Here is an 11,721-nt window from a genome sequence, read left to right on the forward strand (position 1 = left end):
GTCAGCCTTCCTGCTCCTCTGATGCTGCTTGGCCTGGTGTGTTCATCCAGCTCTACACCTTGTTATCTTAGAATTATGCTGATTGCCCAGCGCACTTCACAGGAATGTTATTTATCTCTAAAAGATGACTTGCACAAAAAAAATCAAGGGAGATGACCAGAAGCTTTGTCAGACGTAGGTTGTAAGGAGAATTTTTAGAATTTAAAAGGAGGAAGACAGGTAGCAGGAAAATGATTTAGGGAGGCAATTGTAGAACTTGGAACCCCAGGAGTGAAACATAGCCACTAGGTATGGTGCTATTGAGACTGAGGATGTTCAAGATGCCAGTACAGCATTAGCTGAAGCCAAAGGAGATTACAGAGATTAGGGAGGACAAGGCCATGAATGGATTGGAAAATAAAGACAAAACTTTAAATGTGAAGTGTTTCTTTAAAGGGGGTGATTGCATGTCAGCAAGCACAGGGATAGCGTGTCAACAGAACTCAGAGGCAAGCTAGGCTGTGGCCAGCAGAGTTTTGGATGACTTCAAATTTAAGGAAGATAAAAACAAGGATTAGTCAGGAACAGCTGAATCTCATAGCAAACCGAGGGACAAATTAAGTTTTCAGGAACAGGTGAGCTGAGGCACGGATAAGATTAAGCAATTTTAGGGAGGTGGAAGTCGGTGGTGTTAGTGGTGGCATGGAATTATGATTGGAAGTTGATCTCTGGTACTGAGATGTTCAGTCAGTCTGGTTCAGTCTCAAACTATTAGCAGCAGCAAGGAGGAGAAGTAGAATTAGGTTTATTGTCCTGTGTACTCAAGTACAGGAGTACAGTGAAAGTTTACAATGTTGCCCCTCATGGTGCCATCTTAGGTACAAAGCACCTAGATATAAATTTTAGATACAAAATACAGAAATAAAGAAAAAAAAAATTACATTACCTTACAGTGATTCATAGTATAAGTTAGAAAATAAGAAATAAAGTTTAAAGGATAAACATTACAGTCAAATAAAAAGATCACAGAGAAGGGAAAAAGAAATAACTTGCATCTTTCATGGCCTTGGCATGGCCCAAAACACTTATACTTCAAAAGTATCAATTTAGATATAATGTAGGTAAATATAACCATTACATTGCATATAGCAATGATCAGCACTGAGAGAAATTAACGGTTAACCTGTTTCATTATAATGCTTCAGGTATGAAAGTTAGTCAGGACACTTGGGAAACTATCATGCTCTTTCCCCAGTGTGATTGGATATTTTACAGCTACCTAAGAAGTTAGATGGGATCTTGGTTTAATGTCTCATCCATAAGACAGCACCTTTTCAATTGCAGCCATCAAAGTCACTGCACTGGAGTATATGCTGAGTCTGTGTGCTCCGGTCTGTGAAATGGTACATCTGACTCTAGATATACAAGTGTTAACACTCAGTCGGTTTTATGTTTATAGAAGTTATAATAGATGTTAACAATACTGGTTTCACAGTATCACAGTACATAAATGTATCTCAGCACCATAACTGGTTCCTTTTGTGGTGATGATGATGGCTCTGACTAGTATTTGTTTTGTGTTGGTACTCAACATTCTAGAAGAAAGTGTGTTTAATGCTGCACCTCTTAGCTGTTGCAGGAGTTTGCAAACATTCTGCTTGGTTATACTAGGCAATACCTACTTAACCCTCCCTCGCTGTAATTGTTACTGAGCAGATTGTATGAACTATGCAGCAAATGCTTTGGAAGTGATTTTGCATCGGGCATATTATTCTCAGCTTTTGAAAGAATTTCTGCAGTGGCTAAGTAAAAGCTTATTTCAAACAGGCAACGTGTCGAGATTGAAGTACATTAATTGAACATACAAAATGATGCTAGACAATAGCTTGGTCAAGTTATGAAACTAAATTGGAAAGTTTTGCTGCAATTATACAGCACATCAGTGAGACTTCACCTACAGTACGGTACACAGTTTTGGTTCTAAGGAGAGATGTGTTTGCATTGGAAGTAGTTCAGAGAAGGTTTACAAGGCTGATTCAGGGTTTGAAGATCATGTCTTACGAGGAAAGGTGGAGCAGAATGGATCTATACTAGTTGGAGTTTAGAAAAATGAGACATGACCTTATTGAAACATAAAGATTGACATGATAGATGCTGAAAGGATGGTTCCTGTAGTGGGGTAATCCAAGATGACGGTCATCATTTAAAAGTATGTTGTCTCATATTTAATGTGAAGGTGGGAGGATTTTTTAATGTCTTAGAGGGTCGGACGTGTTTGAAATTCTTTTCCCTGGAGACCAGTGGAGACTGGGTCTTTGAATATAATTAATATCGAGCAAGAGGGTGCTGACCAACAAGGGAGCTGAGGCCCCAATGAGATCGGTTATGATGATCTTATTGAATGGGGGAGCGGTCTCAATGGACGTACTTTTATTTCTTATGATCTAAATGTAGTAGCTGATCATTTAAATGACTATGAATGATCCCGCATTGTCAACAAATTTGCTGATGTTCTTCAGGGAAGGGAAATCACCTTGATCTGGTCTGAACTGCATGTGATCAATGATACAATATGTAGTTGACCCCAAATACCCTGTCAAATAGATGATACCCCTCTGGTCAACCAGCCATTGATAAATTGCCACCTTGTGACAATCACTAAATGAAAAATAAGAGTTGAATGCCTCACACCCTTCATATTCTATTGTTCGAAAACAAAAGAACATGTGTTAGCTAAGGACCTCTTAGCGAAATAACCAAATGATGCATGCAGGCTTGAAGGCTGTGGTCTATCAGTCTATCATTGTAGTAATGCACTCTGAGGGCTAAATTTTACACAGAACTCCTCCAATGCAAAGCTGGGCAGGGAGTTTACCTCCACTTGGCCAGCTCACCCTCAGCCATTTTACAGCGGGCCAGGGCCTCAGGTGCCTGGTCAATCAAATTCTCTTATCTCACTGAGAATGGTGGCTGGCACCTGGGGAGGTGGAGAGCTGTGGAGTGGGCAGCTAGTGAATCAGAGGCCGATGCTTTACTTTTTAACAGTTGTTACTTTTGTTCTGAAGAAGGCTCTGCTTTCTCTCTCCACAGATTTTGCCCGACCTGCTGAGCTTTTCCAGCAATTTCTGATTTTTGTTTCTGATTTCCAGCATCCTCAGTTCTTCCAGGTTTTTGTTTTAGTTTTTAATGTTAATTATCTTGAAAAATGTTGTCAAGAATTTTAAATTTCAACCAATTAAGTGTGGCAGTGAAACTTGGACTCAAGTCACCCAAAAAAAAAGTTTTGAATTGTTGTTCTGTGATCTTAGTGACAAGAAGTGTGGCTAGACTGAAACAAAGTCACCTATTGATACACCAGTGCTGTTCCATGTTGCTGCCATAAACTGATTTCATCCTCTAAATGTTTATCTTGTGCTTCAAAATCCTCCTTTCAAGAGTTTGACTTTTGAGCAGCAGATTGTTCTGCATCTGATAATCATTATCTTCTGAAGTTCTTTTGTTAAAAATTCAATAGGATGTTGAAAAACAAAAGAACCCTGTGTTCGGGCTCCTGATAACTGCACTTTAGGAAATTGAAAAGAACTTGTGCCAACAGTAATATTTAGAGCACAGTATTCCCATTGTAAACACCAGACCCATACTTTCCAGAAACCTCTCTCACTGCTTAGGTTCTGTTCTCATTCAGTTAGTTGAAAGGTCAGACCTGAATCTTCTTGAGAATCGAATCTTCTGTTTTAGACTTCATCTCACCTGTTAGCTATCTGTCAAGTAGAAAATTGCAGAGCTTTAATAATAAAAAGTTAGAATTGTAAAGCTGCATATATCAACATCATAAATTGTAGAACCAAGTTGAGGGTTAGACATAGTTACTCCATTTTAAAACTCCAGTCAACCTTATCGTCTTTTTTTTAAAAAAGGGGCAAATATACGTTCAAATATAGGGCAGAGGTTTTGTAGGTTGCAGTTTGAAATTGCAATCTAATCAAAGCATAGACATGACTTCCAGTATTGTATGTCAGACCTTCAGACTATTAGAAAGTTCTGTTGATTTAGACTCTCTTCCCAGAAACATGAAATTACTACACACTGCAACTACAATGTTCTTCATGTTCTGCAAACCACCCACTTGCATTGTTTTCTAAATTCCTTGCCTTAATCCTTAAACTTCTATTTTGCTGTAGAAATAAACATTGCCTCGAAAGCAACATTTCCCATGTGAATTGTTACTATGCTTAGCTAACTAACCAAACAACTTTTTGAGAGGGGTTTCACAGATGCAAGCTCAAGCACTGGAAATAGCTGCAGCTTGTTATCCGAGCCTTCTGTGTATGTAAATAGTTTATTAAATAAATAAAACAACTGCAAAGAGTCAGCCTAAGCAAAATCAACATGTGTGAATGTCTACATTGCAAAGTTTACGTTGCTGAAATCAGAGACAAATTGCTGAAGCTTTTTTGGTACTCACTAGCATAAGTACAAAAATACCAAATTTTACGTAATAATTTTTACAACAGGAGAAAAGGGTGCTAATTGGTTTGCGAGTTGACTGTGACTGACAGAGGCACTGCCATGGAGATAGTAATGGGGAATTATAGGTTCTCCATGATTCTGGGTAATGGAAAGAACATGTTTGCGTTGTTTATAAGGAATATGTCCCTGGGAAGAAATAGATGCCACTTCCAACAAGTGGGAATGAGATACATTATGAGCTGGACTGATTAAGTGAAATTGGAATAACTGCGGATGCTGTAAATCAGGAACAAAAACAAAGTTGCTGGAAAAGCTCAGCAGGTCTGGTAGCATCCGTGAAGGAAAAAACAGAGTTAACGTTTCAGGTCCGGTGACCCTTCCTCAGAACTTAAATTGGATGTTGGTGCAGGCATCAGCACATTCAAAACTGTCCAGAAGTCGATGTCCAATCGCAGTATTATATCTAAAAGTAGATAATTTAGTGTGGGTTCTGCAAGCATGGGCTGGTTGGGTATGGACTGTACTCTAGCTTTTGTTAACCGCAGGAGGAACGTATTCTGCCAGAGTCAACTTGCTGACCACTGTCTTCTGTCGTATAAATTCTATGATGGTTTGAAATTTGGTATTCTTAAATTTGTCCTGATGGTCTCGAGGAAAGCCTGGGTGACACACCTATTTTTAGGTGATATTCAAGGTCTATATTACGAAATGAATTGTAAAGTTATACGTTGTTTCAAGCAACATTTTTTTTCTTTTCTCTCCTTCAGACTGACAGACCCTTCATCATCTCTGGAACCTCACACAAGCGATGCTGCTCAGCAACACCTTTTGTGGAATGCTGCTCAAGTTTACCTTCTTTCCTCATTGTGAATGGGTAACCAATAATGCCTCGAGACTGTTATAACACTGCAATGCACAGCATACCTTCAAGGACAAGGAAGCTTTCTGCCTCATTAGTTTTTGCTATGGATATTGACCACCCTCATCCTTATCTGGGTGATCACTGAAGCAGTACTTATTTAGCAGTACATTAGCTGTTGCCAGTTAGGCCTATCTTTAAGCTGAGATATGGCCAAATGTTAGTACCTTCAACTTTCCCAGTTTGGTAACACCTTGACCACATTACTTTTCTGAAATGCTTCTCACACCAGGAACCGACTGAACTGGAATGTTACTGACCTGGTATAAATCCTACCTCGTTTAATTATTAAAGTCAGCCTTTCATGGGAGAATGTGCACAAACTTTGCTTTATCGCTACTGAACTCCCGAGACACAAACCCTAGGCCTTAACATCTTGTTTAACACCTTGAATATAGTTAACTGTGTGATGAGCCAGAAATTTGGGCTTGCCTTGTTCAAGAAAGATCTCGTGTTGATTAGTTTGAGCCTAACTTAAGATAAAACAAAATGGTCTTGTAAGAGGGAAATTAAGTGCAATTTCAGGACATTGGATTTGGATCAAAAGATCCATGAAAGACCCAGCAAGATGCAGCCAAGTGCTTTCACTAAGACCAGGAAGGTAACCTTCCACAAGTTAATATAGGGAGAGAACTGTAATATTTCAAATGTGGGTGATAAGGATTTTCACATATTTTGAGCTGCATCAGAATGTAAATATTAAATGCAATTGAATGCAAAACATTATCAACTGTACAAATTATTTAAAATGAATCTTTGATTCCTTCAGAGGGGAGTCAGCAGGTTTTGTTTAAAAGATATATAGAGAATAATGTTCTTGCTATTTCTTAACCACGAGTGCTTCTTATGTTGAATGCAGAACTTGGACTGTTCAGTACTGCTTTGGTGAATGTGGCTCCTCAAGACCTTTCTGCTAACTTATTTATTAATACCAGAACAGCTGATGAAAGTGCCAGATATCTCTGAATGTAGACACAATTTTCTGCAATGCCAGTAATTGAAGTTACAGACCAGTGTGAAGGCTTCTGTATTAACAAAGGTCGATTCCATTATTGTTATGCCTAATGGTGTGTGTAAATATACTATACAAAGAAAATCAGTACTGTGAGCATTGCTAACTTTTACATTATGTAAAATTGGATTGAAATTAATCTTGATAAAGTGGCCGAATCTATATTAAAAGCCACTTAGAATCATGGCACTGAACGAAAAAATGCTGACAACCAATTACATTACCTGAGACAACAGCAGAGTATGGAATGTAATGAGCTAAGTAACACTTGCCACTAATTAAGAGTTTCATAACTTCACTGTATCAAAACATTTAACTGTATGCAATATTTTACATCATTAGTTTACAGTTCTGAACGCAATTTACTATCTATCTGTATACGCTAGTTACAAAGATCACTAGAGTGTGCAGCAAAGTTTGCTATCTGTATATTTTGCCCCTTTCAGTTCAGTGCGTGTTTTTTTGTCTTGATGCTGTTTAAACTCTAAATAATATAAAAGCAGTGTTTTCATGTTTTTATTTCATTTTCAGTTGTCAGGAAATACAACATTAGGTAATATTTCTTCTTGTGACCAGACAAGAGATAATTGCAACTTTAACATATCTTGCTGTGTCTTCCGTTGTATATATTGTAAGTAAAGTTGAATGTAATGCTGCCGGAAGATGAATAATTGATTTAGAATAGTATACTGTACTATATCTGTATTGATCTTGAATGCTGTCTCAATAGCCATATGCAATAAAATAGCCTACAATATTTATGAAAGCAGTTGTTGCTCAGATTTTGTTGCATAAGTGTACTTCAAATGCATGAAAAACAAGGGTCATTCTGCACATTTCTACACCCCTTTATTCAATGTTCACTTGGACAAAGCATACGCATTGACTGTGGTTAATATTTACAGTGAGAATTCACCTCCAGTGACAACATAATGCTGGAAAACTAAACATATGCTACTTGCAACTAGGTGGGCTATATAACTAACATGCCAATGCTGTTGTTGAGGACACTCAGCAGCTAACAGTGCACATCCAAAATTATTGCACAGCAGGCCAACCATTTTCCGAAGGTTCAATCGGAATCTCGGTTTTCTGGTATTGCAGACCTATAACATTACCCTTTAGGGATACTGGATGCTGATGGCTGCTGGTTATAAATAATACATTCAAACAGTTCAAGATGAATGCAAAATCTGTGAATTCAAGTTCACAGCTAACTTTGCCCTGTTTCCTGTTGCTATCACCTTGTATATCTCTTTTTTAAGAAACACAGAAATTTAGCCTATGTACATCTTTCTTCTTTGACTTATAAAGCTGCGTTTCTCCTTTTATCCTGTAAATCATTATGTTAATCTCTTCAACATTCTATCATTGTTCTCCACAGTGTTCTTTTTAATCATAGAATCCCTACAGTGTGGAATCAGGCCATTCGGCCCATCATATCCACACCGACCCTCCGAAGAGGCACACCCTGCTACCCTATCCGTGTAAACCTGCATTTCCCATCCCTGGACAATGGGCAATTTAGAAACACCGATCTATCTAACCCGCACGTTTTTGGACTGTGGGAAGAAACCAGAGCAATCCACGTAGACACTTGGAGAATGTGCAAACTCCGCACGGACAATCGTCCAAAGGTGGAACTGAACTGGGTCCCTGGTGCTGTGAGGCAGCAGTGCTAACCCCTGAGCCACCTAAATATTTATTGGTTTTGTTTTTTGTTTTAAATTGTAGCTTGTATTTTGCTTTATTTTTATTGAAAAGGTAAAGATAAATTACTACCAAAAGGCAACAACCATGCAAGTTTCCACTTTTGCCTTTATAACCCAAATGGCGTAGTATTGTTTCTACAGGGAAAAATTGCTTATCACCACTTCCAGTGTTGCCTGCACCTGCCTCTTAATGCTCTCTGAAGTGGCTTTATCAAACTCACAATTGAAAATTGCCATTCAGCAGTGCAAGCAAAATTGGCACCATAGGCCGAGGCTCAATTCCTATCTTTTTCAGAGGTCAGTAATAACATCTCTGAGCAGGTTGATTAGAAAATATTACCATCACAACATGGATTGCAACAGTTCAAGGACAGTTCTTGTCCTCATTTGAACCCAGGTAGTCTTACAGTCCACATACCAAACACTCAATTTGAAAAGAAACACCAACCAGCTACTTGCCTCTGTACAATAGTTCAAAGGATTCCTACATCTTCAAAAAAAATGAAATGTAAGAGTGTTAAGTGTTGGGTTTAGTTTCATGTCCTCACATTCTGTCTATGACCTGTCTTTTCATGACGTATGCACCAAAAATTAATCTATTAATATGTAGTACATTTCATAACCAATCAGCTTAATTTTACATTTATTTTAATTTCTATCAATGAAATTTGGTACTTATTCAAAAAACATCTTCCTACATGTAAAGTAGAAAGTCCAGACTCCTGTGATGAAGTTGTCTTAATGCCATGTGTTTGTTTCCATGTTCCTTCCATTGAACCACCTCTTCAACTTATTTTTAAATGCTGACTCCTTGCATAGGACAGTTTTACAAGCTTGTCAAGGGTTGGGAAGTAAAAACTGTTGGAACTGTCAGTACTTTGAGAACTCAGCAGGACCCCATAGACATCCAGCTTTATTCTGTGCATGTCTTCAACTGGTGGGAAAGTTTTCTAGGTTTTGCAATTTAAATACGTTAAGTGCTTACAATCTATTTCAATTCAACACTTTGTATGCAACCTTCCACATTTTTTCCCCTCTGTATTTTCTGGAACATGCCTTATAAAGCAAGATGAAAGACCAGTGAGAATTAATAGATTGACAAAATCACAGGAAGAAAGGCTTTAAAACTGAACTCTGACAGCGTCTAGTGAAATGCTTTTACACACAGGATTTATTCCGACGATAACAGAATTGCTGGAAAAGCTTAGCAGGCCTGGCAGTATCTGTGGAGAGAAATCAGAGTTAACATTTTGGGTCGAGTTCACTCCACAGATGCTGCCAGACCTGCTGAGCTTTTCCAGCAATTTCTGTTTTTGTTTCTGATTTACAGCATCCGCAGTTCTTTTGGTTTTTATTCCGTGTGCGTGCTTTCGACACTCATTGATGATTTCCAAAACTTTGACGTTTAATTTTGCCACCTTGGAATTTTTGCCAATGGGAATTGAATGGGCGCAGCATTTGTCTTCTCCTCGACAACCTCTTGCTTCACAGGACTGAAGGAATGACTACAGATGTGGTCCTCAAGAAATATCTTGTTGACTGGACATCACCAGTCTCAAGAGGCTCAGACTTTCTAGTCAGGTAGTTGTTGTCATCTGCAACCTTCCGAAAGAAGAGGTCAGTGATAGTCAATGTTACAACTGCCAGGGACCTACTTAGTGAGTCCTTGTTGTTTCTCTCAATCTATTGTTATGGGCACAAATGTGATGTTTTGCAATGTCATCACCTCTGTGTGCTATTGCTGATGAGGCAAGTGAAATGGGAGGACTCACAGATTTACTGGTCTTGCTAGATTCCAATAGATTGTAGATTGCACACGTCATAATCAAAGGTGTTACTGATCACCCGAGAGTTTTCATCAACGTAAAGGGATTCCAATGTTCTGCTCATCTATAACCACCATCACGTCTGTACAAAATAGCCAGGGATGATGACAGGATGCAGGCATTATGCATGAGTCAAATATCCCACAGATTTTACACCTTGAAACAGAATCAACAGACAGCTGTTTGAAGACAAGGACCAACCTTGAAAGCCATGCCTGATGACACCTACCAGAGAACCCAATCAGACAATCAGGAAAGGTCCAGCAGGATCACATCAGCTCAGGGGCTGTCATTGAAGACACAAACCAGGCGCTGAAGATATGTTTTAGATGCCTCTACAGATCCAGGGGAGCCGAGTTTGCAACAAGCAGTGTTTCCAGAATGTTGATGGTCTCGCTGAAGACCATAAACAGTTTGTGTCTTTGTTGGAGGAGAAAGGGTAACCAAAGGAGCAGCATGAGGTGGCACGTTCCCCAAGAGGTGCGCACATAACTGGCAGGGATGTTTGGTCTGGACTGATTCAGGCATGTGCCAGTTAATCCAAGGCAGTGCAATCAGATGACACCAATTCTGAAACCACTGTGTTCTACCACAAGCCCTCAGAACAAAAGAATGCTTTTCACTGTATCTCAAGACAGGTGACAATAATAAATAAATCAAATCAAAATCAGTCCCATAGTCAACAATATATCCCTTGCGTATTTCTTGTCCTTACGCCTTGTCATTCCATTCTTCACATGGCAGGACATGGACAAAAACGGGTTGGATGGGTCAATGGAACTTAGAAATAGATTTTATGGCTCAAAAGTGAAAGATGCAAGTGATACTTTTTCCAAAATGAATAATCTGTGAAACTCCAAATCCTTTCTCTTCCTCTTTTCGAGAGCTCCTCTATGATGCAGCCAATGTGACTTCTACAGAGTTAGAGATGGGCTTTTGGTGTCATGCCCTGCATGTTTAAGTGCTCTTGTCTGATAGTGTGTGCGTTCTGGTGCCCCAAAGACTGCAAAACCTGAAACCAGTGGTAGCATGTGAGGCTCTGATTGGACGGATATAAGGGGACAGGCATGGAACAACATTGAGCAAAGGCCCCACTTCCACATGCTGTTTTTATCCATTCTATCTCATGGCCCAGCCACCCCATTCCACAATCCTCACTTGAAAAGGTAGGCTGAGTGTGATCCCAAGCATTCACTCAGTCGACTACATCTGGTAATACACTTTGCATGAACATAGACATTTGAATGGAGGTTTGAAACATCTCTCCCCTAATCGTTCTACAGTGCAGCTGATTTGGTTGTCAGAACTTCCCATATTTTCTGTTGCTCCCTCAATAAGGTCCTCAGTTGATGATATTCAGCAGTTGCGTCCATTCAGGCAGAATTTGGCAGCCCTGCACTCACTGATGGGACTGTCCACTACTAGCACTTCAATTCCTATTTGAAATTGCTTGAGATGTGTGAGACACCAATTACCTATGTAGGTGCCCCACTGAGCTCTACACATGATTACCCACCATTAATTGATTTAAATAGCTATGTCAGAGAGAACAATGCTGGACTTGCTGTTATACAAGGAGTGGAGAATTATAAAAGACAGGATATAATACAGATTAAAATCAGATATAATTAGAAAATGAGTGTTCATGCAAGACTTTTAATTACAAGGAATTGCACTATGGTAAGACAAACAAGGGTAGGACTTATACAATTAAAAGGAGGGCTTTGGGTAGTGCTGTCGATCAGTGACGCCTTGGAGTTCAGGTACATGATTCTTTGAAGTTTGCGTCACATATAGACAAGG

At 39.2% G+C, this 11,721-nt stretch overlaps 1 protein-coding gene across 1 annotated transcript in view; it reads left to right on the top strand.

The window, feature by feature from the left end:
* LOC109921559 (insulin receptor substrate 2) overlaps positions 1 to 7,146 on the top strand; it is a 43,580-nt gene extending 36,434 nt beyond the window's left edge. The window contains exon 2 of the mRNA XM_020521579.2: positions 5,217 to 7,146. Coding sequence (XP_020377168.1) covers positions 5,217 to 5,221 — 5 coding nt within the window. The 3' untranslated portion in view covers positions 5,222 to 7,146. The remainder of the gene's footprint in view (positions 1 to 5,216) is intronic.
* The last annotated feature ends 4,575 nt before the right edge of the window (positions 7,147 to 11,721 follow it).

The sequence above is a fragment of the Rhincodon typus genome, chromosome 6 (genome assembly GCF_021869965.1).
Source record: "Rhincodon typus isolate 14 chromosome 6, sRhiTyp1.1, whole genome shotgun sequence".
Lineage (NCBI taxonomy): Eukaryota > Metazoa > Chordata > Chondrichthyes > Orectolobiformes > Rhincodontidae > Rhincodon > Rhincodon typus.